At 40.0% G+C, this 23,251-nt stretch overlaps 1 protein-coding gene across 1 annotated transcript in view; it reads right to left on the reverse strand.

The window, feature by feature from the left end:
* Nucleotides 1–15,130: 15,130 nt before the first annotated feature.
* KIFBP (kinesin family binding protein) overlaps nt 15,131–23,251 on the reverse strand; it is a 35,857-nt gene continuing 27,736 nt past the window's right edge. Inside the window, exons 6-7 of the mRNA XM_058543302.1 lie at nt 20,085–20,200; nt 15,131–16,576 (exon numbers count right to left, since the gene is read on the reverse strand). Coding sequence (XP_058399285.1) covers nt 15,701–16,576; nt 20,085–20,200 — 992 coding nt within the window. The 3' untranslated portion in view covers nt 15,131–15,700. The remainder of the gene's footprint in view (nt 16,577–20,084; nt 20,201–23,251) is intronic.

The following is a 23,251-nucleotide window of genomic DNA, read 5'->3' on the forward strand; positions in this document are numbered from 1 at the left end:
AGGTACCTGGCTTCAGTAGCATAACCAGAACTCAGACCCAGATCTACTCCCCGTGAGCAGCAGGTTTTTTTCAATGTGTCCAGGATCTTGGGGATCCCTGAGACCTTCTCAGGGGTCTGTGAGGTCAAAACTATTTTCACAATACTGCTAAGATATTATTTGCTTTTTTTACTTTCATTCTCTTGGTACAGTGGAGTTTCAGGTAGAGTGGAGTGTCAGAAGCTATGTGATATGTGGTATCATGATAGACTGAATGCAGAGACAGATATGAAATCCAGCAGGCTGTCTTTCTCGTAAGCTGGACATCAAAGAGATTTGAAAAAATGTAAAACAACACCACTCTTCTCGCTAGTTTTTTCATTTTGGTATATATAGTTATTAATCATAAAATATGTTAACATGTAATGGGTTTATTATTAGATTTTTTCTTAGTTTTAATTTCTTTTTTGTTTTGTTTTTTTGTTTGTTTTTTTTTTTGAGGAAGATCAGCCCTGAGCTAACATCCATGCCAATCCTCCTCTTTTTGCTGAGGAAGACTGGCCCTGAGCTAACATCCGTGCCCATCTTCCTCCACTTTATGTGGGACGCCCCCACAGCATGGCCCAACAAGCAGCGGGTCAGTGCGCAGCCGGGATCCGAACCTGGGCCGCCAGCAGCGGAGCTCGTGCACTTAACCGCTATGCCACGGGGCCGGCCCTAGTTTTAATTTCTAATATGGTAAACATCAATGGATATAACCCACAGCAACAAAATTCAGTAATTTTAAAAAGTACAAAGTGGTCTTAAGACCAAAAAGTTTGAGAACCACAGATTTAAAGCTTCTCTTACTGTCTTTCCATTTCCTCAACATCTCACATCTGAATTTGTTTAAGAACTTTCCGATGTTTTCTGACCTCCAGGCTGCCATTGATCCACCTTGTCCTGTAGCTCCTGTTTGTGGATTTCTCTTGCTGCTTTCTACCCAACATTCCTTATCCTTTTTCTTTTAAATTATGGTTATGCATTGTTTTCTATTTTAAGGCAAATGATTTAATATGACACGTGTGCTCCCAAGTGTATCACATATCACTTTATGCAATAATTTGTATCCCCTGAAAATCCATGGTTGAATCCATTTGTTCAAAGTGAATAATACTCAGGAAAACTACAAAACAAAGAACTCTTTAAGACAGTGGTTCTCAAACTTGAGCTTGCATCAGAGCCACCTGGAGGGCTAGTTAAACCCTACGTTGCTGGGTCCCACCTAGATTTTCCTATTCAGTGGGTCTGGGATGGGACCTGAGAATTTGCATTTTCTACGAGTTTCCAGTTGATACTGCTGCTGCTGATCCAGGGACCACCCTTTGAGAACTACTGTTTTAAGGCAATAACTCCCAATTTATATTTTCTATTAAATTGAATTGCCATACACAGAGTTTGCTTCATGTGAGCTTCACGTACATAAAAATATTACATCTTTTCATTCAAACTGGGCACTGTGAACTGAAAAGCTTAGCGAGAATGCACTGGTAGCTCCAATAGGTTTGGTGAATTCCCACCCCCCCCCCAAAGAAGATTCACCCTGAGCTAACAACCGCTGCCAATCTTCCTATTATTTTTTTGCTTGAGGAAGATTCGCCCTGAGCTAACATCTGTGCCAATCTTCTTCTGTTTTGTATGTGGGTCACCACCACAGCATGGCTGACGAGTGGTGTAGGTCCGCTTGCCCAGGATCCAAATCTGCGAACCCAGGCCACCGAAGCAGAGCACGTGGAACTTTTAATCACTAGGCCACAGGGCCAGCCCCAGGTTTGTGATTTTTTGAGAGTTGATATATTCCTCCACCGGCATGGTGTGAGGCATCTTCTTTTTTAAGTCTGTACTCTTTTCATTGCCGATGACAGAAACTCAAATTGAATTGATCTAAGCATATGAGGGAGTTTATTGGGTGGGTTGGGGCTTCGGGCACGCCAGGATCCAGGTGTGGCAATCATCATTAGGAATCTGCATCTTTGGGCTCTGCTTTCCTCGTGTCCTCTCTGCTCTCAGGCAGGTTCTCTCCCCACATGATGACATGATGGCCCCAGCAGCTCCCAGCTAGGCTCAGACCAGCCTAGTAATCTCTGTGGAAAGACAAAGACCCTCTTTTCTAACAGGTCTAGCAAAAGGCCAAGAGTTAACTCTACAGCCTCAATGATTTTTTTTGTGTGGCAAAAAACACATCACATAAAATTTGCCATTTTAGTCATTTTAAGGATCCAGTTCTACGGCATTAAGTGCATTCACATGGTTGTGCAATTATTACCACCATCGTTGTATTTTGGGTGGCATTCTGCCGCTTTTCTTCTAAGGAACCACCCATCCTCAACTCTCAGTCCGTGTGCTTTGGTGGGGCTCCCCCTATCTCAGCTCCAGGGGTGCATATGAAACTCCTGCCTGGCCCATGAGAGTTGTCTCCCAGGCCACCATGTTTGTTCCAAGGACAGCTCTGGACAGAAGCTGGGTCACTCAGAGTCAATACTTATCATCCTGGGTTATGCTGAGACTACTGGGAGAGGGGACTCATCCTTAACGTTGCCAAGCTGATAGGACGTAAGCCTGGTGCTTCCAGGGGCCTCTCCTAGACAGAGACTGCCTGAAAGCCAACAGAGAGGAAAGAAGATCCAAGCAGTGAGGAGAGAAAGATACAGAGGCCTCGGTTATTTGAGCCAATGTATTTCTTTTCTTTAATATTTACTTTTATTTATTTTTTGCGTGCAAAGTTTCCCAACTAACACAGTATGGTAGGCAGAATAATGGCCCCCCCAAAGATGTCCATGTCCTAGTCATCCTAATCCCTGGAAGCTGTGACCATGTTACCTTACATGGCAAAGGGAAATTAAGGTTGCAAGATGGAATTAATGCTGCTAATCAGATGATCTTAAAACACCGAGTAGCCTGGATTATCCAGGTGGGACCAATGTAGTCACAGGAGTCCTTAAAAATGGAAGCAGGAGGCAGAAGAAAAGGTCAGAGTAATGTGATGCGAGAAGGACTCAACTTGCCTTTGCTGGCTTTGAAGATGGAGTAAGGGGCCATAGCCAAGGAATGCAGGAAGCATCTAGAAGCTGGAAGAGGTAAGGAAACCGATTCTCCTCTAGAGTTTCTAGAAAGGAACACCCTGCCAACACCTTAGTTTTAGCCCAATGAGACCCACGTCAGACTTCTATAGAACTGTAAGATAATAAATTTGTGTAGTTTTAAGCCACCAAGTTGTTGGTATTTTGTTACAGCAGCCACCAAGTTTGTGATAATTTGTTACAATTTACTTTAGAAAACTGAAACACCCTGTATCTTGCCTCCTAACGCTTCCCTGTGCTTTGACAGTCAACGTCTCTACCTGCCTGAGGACAAGCCCACGCTCCTCGCCTACAATTCAGGCCCCTCAGGGCCGCCCTGTCTGGCCTCAACCTATCTTTCCAGCCTCACGTCTCCATGGGTGCCTCTTTCAGTATCTTCTTCAGCCTGGGTTACTCCTTATTTTCCTCTCTGGGCCTTTGGTGTTAAAACTGACCCAATCTTCCTTTCCATCTCTTCCCCGACAATTTATGCCACATTCTCCCTTCTGCCTATTGTAACCCCACCGTCCCTTCCTTTGGGGCTCAGCTCTAGTCCCACCTCCCCTAGGTGACCTTCATCCTCAGGCTCCACACACACACACACACACACTTTCTCTCATTTGGGCGTGGACCACTCCCGCTAATGCTCTCACTGTCTGAGATGTGTGAGGAAAATTGTCTGCCCTGACTGGCCTTGAATTGCAGATCCTGGAGGGCCTGCCTCCTTCCCAGGCTGTGTGTCTGATACTCTCAGCACCTCCAACTCCTTCTTCTTAGAGGGGAGAAAACAGGCTCTGAGACGGCAGCGATGCCCCAAAGCCTCCTGACGTTCAGTCCACAGATCTTTCCACCTTTCCCTGCGGCCTGCAGCCCTCAGCAGAGATTTGTTGCACGTGTGACTGCTTGATTGTTGCCTCGACCAAGCTGGATAACTTTCTCATCTCCACAGCCAGCCATTCCTGCCTGCATCAGCAGGGCTCCCTTCCCTCAAGGCCCCCAAACCAGTCTCTGAGACAAAGAGCTTGAATGAGGCATGCTTAGCGAATTTGACAAACTAGGGAGTGATCTCTGATTCCTTGCTGAGCCCTACACCACTGTCCTAACCACAGACGTGAAGCTTATGTTCAAGTGACTGAGGCGAGATCAGGACTCTTCTCTGAGCCCCGGTTTTCTCATCTGTAGATTAAGGAGTTTGTGCCATCATGTTCAAATTCACTGGTTGGTCAGAAAAATGCAAATTAAAATAACAATGAGATACCATTTTCACCCATCAGGTAAGCAAATTTGTATAAAGTGATGACTTCTGATGCTAGCGAGGATGTGGGGAAACTAATACTTTTGTGCATTACTTGTGAGAATGTAAATTGCTACAACTCTTAAAATGAAAACTCTGCAGGCTATTAGAGGTCAGGAGAGAGAGTACCCTTGGGAGGGGAGTATTGACCCAAAGGGAGTACGAGGCAGGCTCCTCAGGTGCCAGCAATGTTTTGTTTTTTGATCTGGGTATTGGTCACAGATGTGTGTTCTGTTTGTGAGAATTCATTAAACTGTACATTCATGATTCATGCACTTTTTGGTATGTATGTTATACTCTGATAGAAAGTTAAAATAATATATGTATGCCCTTTGGTCCAGTGATTCCAGTTTTAGAAATCCATCCTACAAAAATAAAGCATCAGTATGTAAGGATTCATTCATAAGCATGTTTATTGGTTTGCAGTGACATAAAAACTGAAAATGACCTGACTGTTCATCATAGGAAATGGGTGAATAAATAAGGTATAGCCATGCTATGGAATCAGAAGCAGCTTGTAAAAACAGTGATATCACTCTGTATTGAGCTGGAGAAAGGTCTATGGTAAATTAAGTGGAGGGGAAAGCAAGTTCCAGAGTAAGATGTACAATACGATTCCATTTTTGTGAAAGAACAAAATAGAAGGAACCTATATATGTGTTCACATGTTTGAATATGTGCATTTGAGCATAGAGGTGTAGAAGGGCACCCTCCACACTGTTAATTTAGGTTCCCTTGGCGGTGCAAGTTTGGAGGAGAATGAGGGGAGATTTTTATATATGTCCATATTTGACCAGTTATAACAAACATATATTACTTTTTTAATTAAAAATCTAATAAACCAAGAAAAAGAAAGATATGGGATCCAGGAAAGAGTGGCTACCCACTGGGAGCACAGTGAAGGGAAATCCCAGGATGACGGCCAAGCAGCAGATCTAGGGAAGAGTCAGCGCAGACTGGAGCGGGAAGGAGGGCTCCTGGAGGGACGTCTGTGGGGGGAACAAGGATGAACAAATGATTCTAAGAGTGAGTCTGACAGCCAGAATATAAGGGCAAATACTGAGGGGGGGCAGGGGGAAGGGAGTTAGAAATTCCCAGAAGAACATAAATCTGTATGAGAAAGCAATATAATCATAGTATATTTTACTTAATTCTGCAGTGAGTGATATTTACATAGTCATTGTAATGTAAATACAGTAAATTTTAGAATCCTCCTACCAAGATACAAGAACTTGATTATGACAGAGTAAAATGTGTACATAATAGAATGTATGTCTATTGCAGTATATCAACACTGCAAATGTATAAGTGAAAATATAGATGCTTTGTGAGCTTGATGAAGAAAGGAAAGTTAAAAGGGAAGGGTATGGGCAATAATATCCTTATCTTAGTGGATGGTCGAGAAATGGAACAACACATGTATATACATATATATTTAAATATGCATATTTATTATACATTATTTACATATGTATACATGTATCCAGCATATGTATTATATTTGCACATGTAAATACATGTAGTTGCTATGCATTAATCTACATATGTAAATATATGTATGTTAATTACATGTTATATAATACATATATAGCTTAATCAAAAGCAGTGTTAATATTGGGAGATGTATTGAAAGAGGTGAGAAGGGGAAGGAGGGTGTTGTAAGTGAGCTAAATCCTTTACTATCATTGGGACAAGTCAATAGATAATATTTTAAATTGATAAATCAAGAAATAGTGATAAGAACATGTTATTACCACATATCCAGGTAATCACCAAAAGACAAACAGGCTCCCCACCAGGAGTTCCCCCCAGGTCCCCCAGGCTCCGAGGGGGGTGGTGGTGTAAGGAAGGGTAGTACTGGGGATGCTACTTTTCATTTTAAACTCCTTGAAGATATTTTTTAAATCAAGGCTATTTCCTAAATTGATTTAAAGAGTATTATTTAAAATAACTTTTTTTAAAAAGAAAATTAATGCAAGTGTGTGTGAGTGTAAGGAACATTCAACAAACTCTAATCTGGGTATAAGTGAACTAAAAAGATTAAGAGATCCATATCGATGGTAACCAACATCCTAAGAATGGATGGCATTGCCCTGGGAGACTGGAGAGACCAAGAACCTAGGTCAGAATCCTGTGGATCATCATATTTAAGTGATAGATTTTAAGAGCCCTTAAAAGGAAGACAAGAAACAGCTGGCGAGGTAGAAGTATGGGAAAGTGCAGTGTTGTGGAAGGAAGAGGAAAAAAGTGTTTGAAGAGGGAATGTCAGTCTGTCAAATGCTATACTATCAAGAGGTCAGGAATGATGATGATTGGAAAGTTTCCATTGGGCTGAAAAGCATGGAGGTCCCTGGACTTCTGGTCAATGGCTAAGTCTACCATATGCTTTATGCACATACTTTGGTATATTGGACTATATGCACTGTATGCACACATATTGGTGTCTTGGATGGCCTGGCTTCAGAAACATGAGGGGAGGGTTGCATTTTTCTCGTTCACAAAGTTCCAAGCTCTCATCCACCTGGCATGTGATTCTCATCCCTTCCAAAGGAAGATAGTACTAATGGCAGGTCCAAGTTACAAAAATATGTCTCCATTCTGCAATTCGAGGATTTCCCTAGGGAAGAGATGCTCTGTCTACTATAGGAGAAAGGAGAAAGGATTGTGTCCCCATAAGCAGGCATTCAACTCTCATTTAACCAGATGTCACCAGGACAGAAACTTTCTTGGGGTGAGAGTGGAGGGATCTGAGTATTTGCTCCATCCAAACTTGTCAGGGCCTGAGACATGGTCCTGGTTCTACAAGCAGAGTAGTTAATAGCACACCACTGGAACAATCATTTGGGTATTTCCATTCAAATCTCCCAAGAAATGCCGCTTGTCTAGTCTGTATTCCTTGTCAAACAACCTCTCCCTCCTTTTGCTCGCCTCCCTTGAGGCATTCTCGAATATTCTTCAGGGGCCATTAGGGAGTCCTTAGCTTTCATCTAGGATGCTTCCCCTTGGGCCTTGAGAGACCTAGTGCTGTGGTTACCAGGCTCAGCCCCCCACTGGCATGCACCCAGCAGAATTCTCCTCCTAGTACAGGAGGAGGTGCTCAGAGAACTAGGAGGAGAGAGTTGCAGCTCCTTGGCTACCTAAAGCTGCTGGGAATATTCATTTTGTCCTCTGTCCCCAGGCTGGGTTCTCTTTGGGAACCGAAGGCGCAGAATAACTTTCTGGTTCAGGATGCTTCTCCCTATACAAGCTACTCCAATACACTCTAGCTCTGGCTTCCTTCTCTTAATTCTAAGAGCAGGGGTTCTTGCACTTAATGTCTTAAGAATCACAGGTGGTTCTCCTAAAATGTAGATTCCTGGAACCTACTCCCAGAGTTGGTGATTAGTTCTGGGCTAGAGCCTGGGAATCTGCATTTTAATAAGTTCCTCTAAAAGATTCTGATGCAGGTGGTCCTGGGACTTAACTCTAGGAAACAATGCCTACAGCTTGTGCTAATACAATCTATTATTAAAAATATCTTAAGTATAATTATCCCAATTATTCAATAGTCATTAACTATTATTACATAATTATGTAAATGAATTCCTGATGCTGATCGTGGAGTAACACAACGTTGCCCATGTGAGAAGCAGCTTAATTAGCAATCAATACTTGAATTTGGAGCTCATATTTGAAACCTATTTGTTTTCTCTGTCTCTGGCAGCTTAGTACCATCTCTGCTGAACAGTGGTCACCTAAGCCTCTCACACCTTATCAGCTGTTCTGGAGGGTGTCTGCCTAGTTCTCTAAGCACCCCAAGGAATCTCAAAGTGACTTTCATTTATAATGCATAATCATTGACAAGAAACTTTCACATATTGAGGTATATGGGGTAGCTATTCTGGTTTAAAACTAGTGCGGGTTAAACTAAAGAAGCCTGACTTATGTCCTATCAAACATACACTATACATTTGCTTTAACCATTAAAGTAAAGAATGCATTAAATATTATCTCAAAGTAAAAGAATGCACTCTGAAGATAGGAACACATACTTCCCCTCCTAAGACACCAGTATGTGTAACGCCCCCATCAGTACTCTTGAAGATAAGTTTCCTTTCCCGAATATTAGGATCATGTTGATCTGCTAATTTGTATTTGAATATCTCTTTGAAACTTTGATGAATATGTATCCTGGGCAATGTTTGATGTATGTTCTTTGTCCTAAAAAGGTATAAAACTGTACTGAAAACCATGTTTCTCCCGAATGCTTTCTTCCTTTGTGGAGGCTGCCTTCCTGGATTATAATCCTCAGCTTGGCCCCAGTAAAACTCACTTTCTCTCTCTCATCTGTAGAATAGTTATTGGTAGATTGCGTCAACATTATATATCAAGTCAGGTCATTGCAAACATACCCTCTATATTTGGTATACATGCTCTATTGAAATCATGTGATAAGATATATATTATTTTCAAATTAAGAAGGTAAAAGCAGGCCCATGGACCTTGGAACACTCTGGCACATCCTCAGTGAGTGAAGCTTATGCTAGTCTTCCAAAGGATCTTGGGAATCATTTCTCCTTTGTGTGTGTGTGTGTGTGAGGAAGATTGACCATGAACTAACATCCATTGCCAATCTCCCTCTTTTTGCTTGAGGAAGAGCCGCTTTAAGCTAACATCTTTGCCCATCTTCCTCTATTTTATACATGGGACACTGGCACAGCATGGCTTGATGAGTGGTATGTATGTCCACACCCGGGATCCGAACCTGTGAACCCCGGGTCACTGAAGCAGAGTGTGCACACTTAACCACTACACCACTGGGCTAGCCCCTCTCCTTATTTTTAAGTGGAATGTAATTAGATTTTATGGGCTCCATGCACAAAGAAACAAATGGAGGATTAAATATTCAGAAGCAGAGTTCAAAACTCTTGAGTCTAAAATGACAATAAGTTCTTGACATAAAGCTGTCCTATAGTTTTGCATAATCAGTAGAGCAGATTTGAGATTATTCTGTTTTTCCATTTTTACAATTTCTTACATGATTGTACCATTTTTCTTAGTGTCCAAGCAATAACTTTTGGGTAAAAACTAAAAGCATAAAAATTATCCAAATGAGATTACAGATGATTTTGAAGGGTGATGAATCTCTTGATAAAAACCTGACTTAGGATGGTAACAGGAAAGGCAAAGTGATTGAGATAAGCAGTGGAGAAAAAGTGAGATAATTCAAAGGAAGTAGGGGGCAGAGCTCTTACTGAAAGTGTTGGTGTGTGGCTGCCGCAGGTCATGTCAGATTCAGAAACTCATTGTCATCCAGCAGGTTATCTGGTTTGTTTTTCTTAACTATATTTTTGAACCCTCTTTTCAGACAGAGCATGTATAAAAGGCCTTCTTGTCACTTCCCATAGATGAAAAATTAATATTGGGTCATGACCTCCCTGAGAAAGAAGTTACTGTCTTCAAGAGTCTGGTTGGATTATATGGGTCATATGGGTGAGATTTTATGAGAGCTGTACTTTCTCTGGGATTTCTCCTTGATGCGTAGTTCCTGGATGCTTTCTTGAATTTTTTCCCCATCCTAGGCTTTTTCAAAGTCCAATAATAATAAAAGTAGTGATAAAAACAATTTACATGGATATTACAGCCCCAAATTGATTTTTTTTTCCCCCCAGAAAGATTACTTCTCTCTGGAGTGCAAAATGACTAAAGGGCCCATTTGTGTACTGCCACTCACAGTATGAGTGCATCTCTGTGCACTGGGCCATTTACAAAATATTGTTGCCCTAACATATTTGAGTTTTCTCTCCTCGTATCTCATGATTAGTAACTGATTGTGATAATCAAAAACAGACATGCAGTGCAGGTAGTCATGAAAAGTTTGGAAATACTGCAACAGCTACTTAGCCACAAAAGCGATAATTTTTTAAAAATCTACATCTATACAGAGACAGCAATAAGTATGGTTTGCACAATGTGTGATTTTAGGTTAATCTCTTGGTACAGCTTCTGCCTGGCTTAATGGCTTGTCAGCAATTTCGCTTGAGGTGTAGTTGTCCCTTCTTATGGTCCATTCACACTATAGTCCATTCAAACTAAAATTGATAGAACCAGCAGCCTGTTAACTCTGTGAAAGTTATTCATGTTGACCTGGGTTCAGACAGCTTTGCCACTTACTAGCTATGTGACCTCGGGCAAGTCACTGAAGCTCTCTCTAAGCCTCAGTTTCACATTCTGTAAAAGGAGGATAATAAAGTTTTTAAGACAATTGTATGAAATAATGCATATAAACTGCTTAGCAGAGGGCCTGGAATAGATTAGATAGTGCTTAATAACATTAGCTTTTATAAATATGGTGTAAAGAATATAAACATTATATTTATATAAATATTATATAAAGAGTATAATATAAGGCGTAAAGAAACTCCAAGTAAACCAGTAAAAGCAAGAGTTGGCAAACTGTGCCCACAGGCCAAATCCGACCCGCCACTTGTTTTTGTGAGTAAAGCTTGTTAGAACACAGCCATGTTCATCCAGTTATGTATTGTCTACAGCTGTTTTCACAGCAGCATTGAATAGTTACGATAGACTGTATGGCCCCAAAAGTCTAAAATATTTACCATTTGGCCCTTTACAGGAAGTTTGCCAACTCCTGAGTATAAGGGGAAGAAACTTAATTGGCCAAAATAAACAACATCTGACATGTGGACATGTCTATTTTCTAGTCAAAACAAAAACAAAAAAAGGAAAATACGTGTCTGTCAAGCCGTTCCTCTTACATGATTCAGGGAGAAACGGACAGCATTGGCTCAAACTGGGATCTGAGGAGCAGAGATGAACAAGATGTAGATAACCCAGAAAACTCCACCGAGTTACAGGCAATTGCTACCACTTTCCCCGAGAATTTGCAAGGAAAGAGGAAAAATCTCTCCTTCACCCAGTGTTCTCCCGAAAATAACAGCAAATAATGAGGATGGTATTTAAACAAAGCTGTTCTTAATAATGACAATTTCTCCAGAAGATAGCCTAGACTGTCTGGAAGACCCTAAAATTCATACAAATTTCAATGTTTTTCTCAGACAACTGCTCAGGATTGACAGGTAATATGCACTCTTCTGATAGTCGGCGTTCAATATATAGTTGTTGAATAAGTGAATAAATGAATGAAGTGAATAAATGATGCCTTTAGCCTATTAGTTGTCGAAATCTAGCAAGATTGAAAAGACAATTGTAAGAGACTTTTGTATCCAAAAAACACATTTTTTAAAATTAGTTTAGTATGTAGTCTTTGCCCCAATTGGTTTTAGGGGTGAGGAAAAGAGGAACAAAAGGTTATTTCAAATAAATCTGATATTTGAAATAATATCTGGCTCTGATAGGTCACTGACTCTAGCTCAAACTCTATCATGCAGACAACACTTCTAAGCGTTTTGGGCATATGTATTTCATGTAAGATTTGGCAAAATTAGCCCAGAAGAACGAACCAACTGTTAAGGTAAGGGAGAGCCTCTACTACACTTCAGTTACCCTACAGTAATAGGGATGAAACAGCTTTGGCAGAGTTCAAGCAGATAAAACAGTATTCAAGAATCCAGCATTGCCAAGAAATCCAATATATTCTGTGATAAATAACAATTAAAGACATGACATTGCCATGACTCCAGACTCAACCAAAACCAATGTGTACTAAATAATAGAGGATTCAATTTTTTATTTGGATGTGAGATCTAGACTAGCCACTGTAGCGACATTAGTTTCCTAAACCAACCCTCAACATCATCCACTCTGCACCATGCCCAACACAGAGTAGGCTAGGGCAGCAGTTCTCAAAGCGGGGTCCAGGGAACCTCAGAGTGGGGCAGGAGAGCCCATGAAACTATTTCCTAATAAGAAAACATTGCTTTATCTACTCTCTCACAAAGGTACAGTAGAGTTTTCCAAAGGCTACATGACATGTTCTATCATACCAGTTATAAGAATCAACCTGTTTCCTATTAAGCCAGACATTAAAGATATTTGCAAAAATGTAAAATACATCACTTTCCTTTTTTTGGAAAATAATTATTTTTCATAAAAGATTACATCTAAATCCAATGGATTTATTATTGTCATTTTAACAAATTGTTAAAATTTTAATTTGGATTTCAGATAAGGTAAATATAGAAAGCTATAACCTACATAAACAAAATTTTTTTGGCATCCTGAATAATTTTAAGTGGAAAGGGGCCTTAAGACCAAAAAGTTTGAGAACTACTAAGCTACGGAAGCAATGCAGTCTCGGAGGGCGGCTGTCTTTGGAAAGCCCTGCTCAAGGAAAGCAGTTTGTGGAACAGGCTATGTGACTTGAGTAGGGGATTGCAAAGCAGCCAGTGAGATTTTTCTGCAGACAACTAAAGACAAAGTCTTAAAATATGAAAAGTCACTACAGGCAGCAAATGACAAACAGCAGAGTATGTTGATGGCTATTAGGATAAAGACTGGTTTTAAGACCAGTGCCTTTTATACTTGAATTTTATCTTTTGAACTCAAGTTGAATAACACAGTTGGAAAGAAGAAAAGCTGTCAAGACTTAAGAGGCTGTCTTACAGATCATATTCTCAGAGCTCAGCAGTGACTAGCACACAGAAAGAGTTAAGTATTTTTAAATGAATGAATGAAAGACTACATAAATGAAGTTGAATTAGGTTGGTAGCAAAACGGCTATATCAAGAAAGACTTATAACTGGGGGACTTGTTCTAGAAGAAGTTCTCAAGAGTTGAAGAAATGAGAGTAGCTGAGAAGCAGAGCAGCTGAGAAGCAGAGCCGTATCACTATCCCCAAGAGACCTCCCTCCCCTTTTAGTCCCCCCCCCTTTTTTTTTTGTGAGGAAGATCCACCCTGAGCTAACATCTGCCAATCCTCCTCTTTTTGCTGAGGAAGACTGGCCCTGGGCTAACATCCATGCCCATCTTCCTCTACTTTATATGGGACACCGCCACAGCATGGCTCGACAAGCAGTGCGTTGGTGCGCGCCCGGGATCCAAACCGGCGAACCCCGGGCCGCTGCAGCGGAGCGCACACACTTAACCGCTTGCGCCACCGGCCAGCCCCTTAGAACCCTCTTGATCCTCTTCACTTTCCTTTTCAAGTCTGATTAAGGGATGTTATTAGCAGTCATTTCATCTCAAGCATGTTAACATCCTAAATTCAATATGACCTAAATAGAACTCTTAATTCTAACGCCACATCACCCTCATAAAAAAGTGCTCCTCCTGTATACTTCCACTTACTATGGTTCTTGATTCTTCTTTTCCCCTCACGCCTTACATTTACTCCTTTAGCCCATCCTATGATTCTACTTCCAAAGCGCATCCACTTCTCTATCCCTACTCTATCACCCTAGTCCAAACCACTTGGATTAATCTTAACAGAACCTATCCTGTCTCCCTGCTTCCCCTCTGGTGCCTCCCCTTCCCCTACAATCTATTTTCCCCCTAGAAGCCAGAGTGGGTTCCTAAGAATGCCAATCAGATCATTCCCCTCCCCTCTTAAAAATTCTAGAGGTTTCCCACTGTACCTAGAATAAAATCCAAACTCCTTACCCTCATCCACAAAGTCCTCTCCATCTGGCTCCCTACCCCTGCTCCATTCCACCCCACTCCCCACCCTCTTCTGCTCCAGCCACACAGGCCTTCCCTATCTTCTAAAATGCCAAACTCCTTCCTAAACTCGGTCCAGCCTGAGGGCCTAGCATTCTCTGGAATACTCTACCAAAGAATCTTTGCTGCCTTTTTTTCCCCACTTAGTTCTCAGCTCAATGTCACCTTCCACCTTTTCAGTGGCCTTTCCAGATCACTATAGCTAAAGTAGCACCCCTTCCCATGAGATGCTTACCATATCACTCTGGCTCCTCTCATAGCAGCACTCAGGACCTGAAATCATCTTGCTATTTGTTTATTCGCTCCATGAGAACAGGACCTGTGTTACCTTGTTCATCACTGAATCTTCTATGCTTAGAAGAGTGAGAACAGTGCCTGACTCACAGTAGACATTTAATAAATTTTAGTTAAATACTGAGTGAATTACACATTGCTGTTATACAAAGATTTTTTTCCTGGCAAACTGATCTCAAAGGAAAACCAAGGTGTTTATCACACATACATAAATGTTACAGAATCTTAGAGTTGACCTAGTCCTAACCTTTCTGAAGCAAATTAATAGGCAAGCCAACATACAGAGTTATTCTCTGTATCAAATTTTACTAAAGATCTTGATTTTTGCACTGCATAGGGACTCCATTTCAATTCTGTGTTTCTTAAAATCACTAAGTATATTAACAACGTACATATCCTTTTTCAATAGCGTTTAAAGGTTTATAAATATACCAGGATCCTCTGATGAAAACCTGCAGCCACGGGCCGGCCCCGTGGCTTGGCGGTTGGGTGCGCGCGCTCTGCTGCTGGCAGCCCGGGTTCGGATCCCGGGCGCGCACCGACGTGCCGCTTCTCCGGCCATGCTGGGGGCGTGTCCCACATGCAGCAACTGGAAGGATGTGCAGCTATGACATACAGCTATCTACTGGGGCTTTGGGGGGAAAAATAAATAAAATCTTTAAAAAAAAAAACCTGCAGCCAATGAGAGTTTTCAGGCACACAGTAGTATCTCAGTAAATATTTATTCAATGAATGAGATTTTAATGTTTTCTATCTGTGCAATGTTACCAAAGAAATATTCTTCTCTGGCTTCAAATAAGGCAATACCTTTTGAAGCATCAAAAATAAAACCAACTCTCACAACAAAAGAGTAAATGGAAGCTTTTATTAGTGAAACAAGTCAATTTATTATATTTCCAACCAGGCCTTTTTCCCCTACAAGACAAACTACAACAACATAACTTAATTTTTTAATATTTTCAAAAAGGAAAGATTTCTTTGGGAATTTAGGAAAGTAAGTATTTTGGGAAGAATAACTACAGGAAGTTACTTTTTCAATTTTAATATAGTAACAGGCTTGTCTACCAGGTACATTACCTAGCATTTTTCCTCTTAACGAATTCGAGTACTAGCCAACAAAGAATCTATATTTAGAAACCGAGGCAGGAAAGGTTTTTATTTAAATAGGAAACAAGCAATCTAAAATACCAATCACACGTCACTTTAACAAGGCAACTTACATTATTAGGTGTAAATTATTAATTATCTTTATGGTGATTAAGGTCCTAGCAAAGACTGTCTTGGTCTCACTATCTCAAGTTCGAACTTCATTCATCTGGCTATAAAGGTAAATATCACAATGGAATTGGGCCTGTTTGACTAAGGGAAAAAAAAAACCTCTTCAATGTTGCACATTTTCTTTCATTAAAAATAGAGATTATTAAGTCTGGGCCATTTTGGTTCTGAATCTCTCCATTTTTGTTGGAAGGAGACTCACCATCTCTTTACTAAGTTCTAGCTCAACTTCTATTTCCTGGGCAGCCTCCGGGTGCTTTTCACAGTAATCAACAATAAACTTGTAATGTTCCAATGATGTTGCCAAATTTTCTAGCTCTTTCTTGGGATCTGCAGTGATGATTTTGCCATAAAGACGGGCAACTCGAAACTTAGCTAACATGGCAGGGCGAAGGACATCTTCCCCTATGTGCTCAGGAAATACTTTATTTGGGTCTCTCAGGGAGTCTAAGAAGAGCTGGTAGTACTTCAATGCTGACTTATTAAGACTGTTTATTTTTTTTACGATGTGTGAATCAGGATCCCTCAGCTTGTCAGCAATGGCAACCTTCAAATCCATCATATCATAGTAAGCATGTGCAATTTCAAACTGAATCTGTCTGTTGACCAACAGATAATACTGTGGATTCAGGTCCACAATGAGGGGCTCTAGCATGGCTATTCTACGTTTATGCATCTTGCACCGTCTCTCCATGTCAGTTTCAAAGAACGCAAGCACCTTAAACAGAGCGCTGTGGTCTTGAACAACTTCAATATGGTCAGTGACATAACCATCGATCTGAAAGAACTCTTTTGCCTCAAAGACATAGTGCTGACCCAATAAGAAAAGTTCTCTGGCTTCTTCAAAATCTAAAGGTCTCAGATAGGTCACTTTCTCTTCCACTGCAGAGATGGCATCACACAGTTCACCAGTTCCAAACTGCACGGCTTTTTTCCTAACGCTTTCTTCCTCATCGAGTTCTTTTTTCCTTAAAGCTCTAAGTTCATTTTGTTTATCAAGATCAAGCTCTCCTATGTTGTCCTAAAAGAAAAAAATAAATTATGGTTAAGTAGGACACTTAACCTGCTCTCCTGCTGTCAAATGATATTAAAGCAAACTTAAGAGTAAAGAAAAGAAACCCTCTAACTTCTCAGCCTGGTTAGAGAGGTATTATAACCTGAAACATCTTTTCTTCTAATTATATTCCAATTATATTAAAAATGCAAGAAAGCAGGAAAAAGTAAGATAAATCACTTATATATTACTTTCCTTTTTGAGGAACTAAAACTCATTTACAGTTACTCCTTCAGATAATCGCATATGAAAGAACTTCAAGGACTGTGAAACATTATATACATGTAATACATTATTATTTTAACATTAGAGAAAGACTGTAATCTACAGCCTAAAAATACCTCACAGAGATGCCAGTAAGATTAACGATATGATATTTGTGCTGGGATAAGTTACTTAGTAAAATATATTACAGAGAAATGCTCTAGGTCTCTTAAAGACCCTAAAGTGAAGACAGTTAAATCTACCTTCATAGTTAAATCTACCTTCATAGTTAAAGTTATCTTCTCTACCTCCTGGGACAAAAAAAAAGGAACTAAGATGGTTAAAAAATAGAGTACAGTCAGCCTTCTCTTCTTGGCCAATAAAATTAAACATAAGATCCCTCCATGCTCAGCCCCAAGGCCTTCTCTTCACTTGAATGTTGTCTCTCTAGACCTGCACTGTTCAAAACAGCAGCCGTCAGCCACCTGTGGACGGCTACTGAGCACTTGAAATGTGGCGAGTCCAAACTGAGACGTGGGCTGTCTGTGCAAAATATACGCCCAATTTCTAAGACTTAATACAAAAATAAAGAATCTAAAATATCTCAATTTTTTAATACTTATGACATAGAAATGACAATATTTTTTGATATTCTGGGTTAAAATGTGTAATTTTGATTTCACTTTTTTCTAAAATGGCCACTAGAAAATTTTACATTATGTATGTGGCTGGTATTCTATTTCGATTGGACAGTGCTGCTCTAGACAGGTGACTCCATCCACACCACGGCTGCAATTGCCATCCGTGGAAGGATGACTCGCAAATCTACAGCTACGGCCCAGACCTCTTCTCACGCCCTAGACCCGTAACTACAGCTCCCTAGATGACATCTCCTCTCGGAAGACTCAAAGGTGCCTCATCCTCAACATACCCACAATGGAACTCCTACTCTTCTTCAACAAACAGGTTCCTAAATTCTAGTGTTATTTTAGTGAAGGACACTCCATCAATCTGGACAGCCAGCATCCTAGGAATCATCCTTGAGATGTCCCTCTCCTCTCCCCTTTACTCCACACTTCCAATCTATCACCAAGTCCTTTATGTTTTGCTTCCTAAATACCTCTTGAATCCATTCACTTTTCACTTCTGCCACCATCTCACCTGCACTGTTCTGGTGGTCTTCTAACTAATCTCCCTCACCCACTCTTGCTTTCCCTCAATTCATTCTCCATTCTGCTACCTAAGTGATTGTTCCAAAAACCCTTCAAGGCTGCCATTTCTCGAAGGCCCTGCTTGTTCTAGCCGCTTTCTAACTCTATCTAACATCACATGCTCTCTCACTCTGCCCCAGCCTCACAGGCCTTTGTTCTACCCCTTCTAATACCATGCTCCCTATGCCACAGAACTTTTAAACATGCTGCTCCAGCTCCTTGGAATGGTGCTCCTTCTTTTCTCCAGTCTAGGTAATTCCTACTCTTTCCCAGAGCTTCCTTCAAATGTTACCTCCTCCTGTTACATCTTCTCATATCATGTGTCTCTCCTTTGTGGAACTTATCAAAGTGCACTTTTAGGGGGCTGGCCCAGTGGTGTAGTGGTTATGTTCGCGTGCTCCGCTGCAGCAGCCCAGGGTTCGCAGGTTAGAATCCCAGGCATGGACGTATGCACTGCTCATCAAGCCACGCTGTGGCGGCATCCCATATACAAAACAGAGGAAGAAGGGCACAGATGTTAGCTCAGGGCTAATCTTCCTCAGCAAAAAGAGGAAGACTGGCAACAGATGTCAGCTCAGGGCTGCTCTTGCTCTCGAAAAAAAACAAAAAAAACGTAAAAGTGCATTTTTACATGAAGTCAAAAACCAGGTCTATTTTTGTACATCATAGGACAATGACTCACTGAGCTGGCATAAATTCTTAAATAAATTTGTGTATTATTTTAAGCTTGAATTGAAGAAGGCTTTTCAGATAAACATGATCAAAGAATGAAGTTCAAGTAACAAAAAAATGAGATTAAGGAAAATCTGAGTAACTTAGTAGCATAGCAACTATTTGAGTTTAAAGTAATCAGGTGATAAGTTCTAGTTCATCAACTAAATGAAGGGTAAGAGTTAAACTGTAGGGTATTTTGCTTGACACAATTACTTCCAATGCAGGCTACAGACTCTAAATCTCGTTTACTTACTCGCTTCCTGGCTGCTTGTTTATTTACATGCTTTCTAGGTTGCTTTCTGATGACAGCTCTTCCTGGTTCTAACTTCTCCAGACATAAAACTCCCTAGTTTTCTCCCTACTTCCTTTCTTTCCCAAATATGCCTCATCTTTACCCTCTATTTCTAAAATGCTCTCATCTTTGCAAGACCTATGCTTCTGGGGTTTTGTGGTTTGGTTGGTTGGTTTTGTTTAGTAGTTTCACAAGGTTCTATATTTACTAGTAAATTACTATACTTTAATGCATGCAAATAGAAAAAAAAAAAAGCATAACTCCTCCTCCAGGAAAGTCTCCTACGTATCTACACTTACTATATTGCATCCAAATGATTTATTTTCCTCTTCAGTGGTTAGGAACTAGGATTCAGTATGAACTAGTAATAATAATGATAATGATGATGATAGTTAACATTTATTGAGGACTTGGTATGTCTCTGGTACATTTTTTACCTCCATCTTACTTGTGAGGAAATTGAGGCACAGAGAGATTAAGTAAATTGCAACGAACAGACAGCCACAAACTGGCATATAAAAAAATATGCTGTATAAAGTAGATAAAGATTAGTAAGAACTGTTTCCTGCACTCGAGTTGCTTATAGTCTAAAACAACGTAAAAGAATAAGACAAGAATATGAACAGGGATAATACCAAGGTGAATTTAAGTGACTTAGGAAAGGGTAAGAAAAGTTCTATGGAGTTTAAAGGGAGGGAGATGACATCTGTTGGGGATAAAGAATTACATATTCAGCAATTATTTATTGAGAACCTATTGTGCCTGGAGATAATGATATAATATGAATATAATGTAGACCCCACCTCTCAAAGAATTTATGTTCTATCCAAAGGAAAATCTTCAAGGAAGAGGCAGTATTTGAGATAGGCCTTGAATAGTGAGTAAGATTTTACAAGGCAGAGATGGGGAGAGCAAGAAATAAATACCTATGAAAGCATTCTGCATGTCTTGCCTAACAAACATGCAGAGAACCCAATGAGCATAATCTCCATTTTAAGCTTTTACTTACATCCTGTTTATTTAAGAAAGAAAATGTGACTTTTGACTGTATTACCTGCATGGAAAGTTGGGCATTCTGCATGAGAGTCAAACAGTATTTGATCCAGCATCTTGCTATTTCCCCTTTTCTTTGATGATAAAGCTCTGGCACATCTCCTTCAGCTTCAGTAGCTAAAATTACACAACGTGATTTGTCAAAGTTAATGATCACAACTGTAATTTTCATTGTGTACTGCATTCTTTTTTAATATCACTTTTTCCTGATTATAAAAGTAACAGATCCTCACTGAAGCAGTGGGGGAAAAAACCCACCCAAAACTTCTACCACCCAGAGGCACTCACTACTATTATTTTGGCATATTTCTTTCTAGTTTTTTCTTATTATTTGTAGATTAAAAGTTAAGGTCACAATGTATATTCAATTTTGAATACTGCTTTTTCTTTGCATACTAAACCACTAACACTTTACCCGTATTGTTATCAACTCTTTAACATCATTTTTAAGTATAGCATTATATACAATTAAATAGATGTTCCATGCTTTATCTAACCATTCTTCTAATACTGGGTATTCATTGTTTCCAATTCCAATATTACAAACAACTCTAAACAGGAAGATCTCTGGGCATAAATCCGTCTGGGTTTTGGATTATTTCCTCAGGACAGATTCCTAGAAGTAGAATTTACTGGGTCAGAGTTTACACCATTTTAAATGTTCTTGACACATACTGCCAAATTATTTTCAATAAATACTCTAACCAACAATATATGAGGCTGTTCAATGAAAGCATTTTGGAAACATTAAAAATTGTCATTTTTAGCTTTGTTTTGAAGAATGAGCACAAAAGGATATCTCGCTAGTGGTTTAGTTTTTACTCTTTTTGGACAAGTGCCTTTTAGACTTCAACCAATCTACAAGTAATTCAACATAATAAATAAATAAAGGGAAAAACCCCACTATTATTTGATAATGTTTATTGCTCTAACCCTGTATTCTTTTGATCCACAATGATCAAGAAAATTGTGACTTTATTATAAAATCTGTTAAATGAATCAAATACACATTTTTTATTGAAATATAACTGACATATATTAGTTTCAGGTGTATAACATGATTCAATATTTATATTGCAAAATGATCAAAATAAGTCTAGTTAACATTTGTCACCATACATACTTATAAAATTTTTTTCTTGTGATGAGAACTTTTAAGATCTACTCTCTTAGCAAATTCCAAATATGCAATACAGTATTATTAACTATAGTCACCATGCTGTACATTACATTCCCATGTTTCTTTTACACCTGGATGTTTGTACCTTTTGACCCCCTTCACACATTTCACTCACCCCCCACCTCTAGCAGCCACCAATGTGTTCTCTGTACTATCTATGAGTTTGTTTTGTTTTGTTTTCTAGATTCCACATATAAGTGAGATCGTATGGTATTTGTCTTTCTTTGTCTGACTTATTTCACTTAGCATAATGCCTTCAAAGCCCATCCACATTGTCACAAATGGCAAGATTTCCTTCTTTTTTTTTCCACAGACCATTGTAATAACTCTTTTTTTTTTCAGTTTCCAAGAAATAATTTCCCCCCCTACTAAGAATACATGCTTAGGGGGCCGGCCCCGTGGCTTAGCGGTTAAGTGCACGCTCTCCGCTACTGGCAGCCCGCTTTCGGATCCTGGGCACACTGACACACCACTTGTCCAGCCATGCTGAGGCGGCGTCCCACATACAGCAACTAGAAGGATGTACAACTATGATATACAACTATCTACTGGGGCTTTGGGGAGAAAAAGGGGGGAAAAAAAAAAGGAGGAGGATTGGCAATAGATGTTAGCTCAGGGCCGGTCTTCCTCAGCAAAAAGAGGAGGATTAGCATGGATGTTAGCTCAGGGCTGATCTTCCTCACAAAAAAAAAGAATGCATGCCTTAGGCATTTCAAGCATCTTATTAGAAACCAATGCCTATTATAACATTCACATACTTATTCCCAAACTTACTACTGTGGGTTTGATTTTTATCTGTCCTTATTTCTAAGCCTTCCCAAGGTTGCAGAGTCCCCCACCCAACTCAAGAGAGCAGCTCTCTCTTCTCGAGCCAGCAGAGATCGGGACAGCGGTAGTTCTGCTCAAGCAGTGGAGTTACGAGTTACAAGCTTGGAACCATCCTGCCTGGGTTTGAATGCCAGCTCTGCCCCTCACACTCTGTGTAATATTGGGCAAGTTGATCTTTCTGTGCTTCAGTTTCTCCATCTGTAAAGTGTAGGTAGTAACAGTGACTGTCTGATAGTGTTGCTATGAGGATTTTTTTGTGTGTGTGTGAGGAAGATCAGCCCTGAGCTAACATCCATGCCAATTCTCCTCTTTTTGCCAAGGAAGACTGGCCCTGAGCTAACATCTATTGCCAATCCTCCTCCTTTTTTTTCCCCTTTTCTCCCCAAAGCCCCAGTAGATAGTTGTATGTCATAGCTGCACATCCTTCTAGTTGCTGAATGTGGGACGCGGCCTCAGCATGGCCGGACAAGCGGTGCCTCGGTGCACGCCCGGGATCCGAACCCGGGCTGCCAGTAGAGGAGAGCGTGCATTTAACCGCTAAGCCACGGGGCCGGCCCTGCTATGAGGATTTAATGAGAAGATACCCACAAAGAATTTAGGACAGGATCTGGTATATGTAGGTGTTCAACACCATTATTAATCAAATTGGATTAATAAAAGACTTGCTCATACAGGTTTTTAGAATACTTAGTTACTTCTATACTTCTATAGAATCCTTCTATAATTCATGTCTATATACGGATCTTTATGAGGTGATTGAAAGCAGTTTCCTCTGTTTAAACATTTGCTTTTATCACCTTGCCTATGCTGTAGTCTCTGTTACCAATTTGTCAAAAATTCCAATTTAGTGGAATCCAAATTGAAATGGATTTCTCATGAATTAAAAGTAGTCCTGAGTTGGAAGCATCCCCCAAAATAACGTTCAGAATGACAGAGGTGGTTTAATGAAGGGCTAATTATTTCATTTTGTAATTCAAGTCCCATGTCCAGTTCTACCAAAATATTATTGTTACATCTGTGGAAGGAATTCCCTTTGCAAGGAAAAATTTATTCCAAAAATTTTCATGGTTTACATTATTTTGGTTTTCACTAGTATTTTTTAAAAATCCTTCATAACATGAAGTAACATTTTTGATCACCATGTTAGATTTAATGCAGTA

The sequence above is a fragment of the Diceros bicornis genome, chromosome 6 (assembly GCF_020826845.1).
Source record: "Diceros bicornis minor isolate mBicDic1 chromosome 6, mDicBic1.mat.cur, whole genome shotgun sequence".
NCBI lineage: Eukaryota > Metazoa > Chordata > Mammalia > Perissodactyla > Rhinocerotidae > Diceros > Diceros bicornis.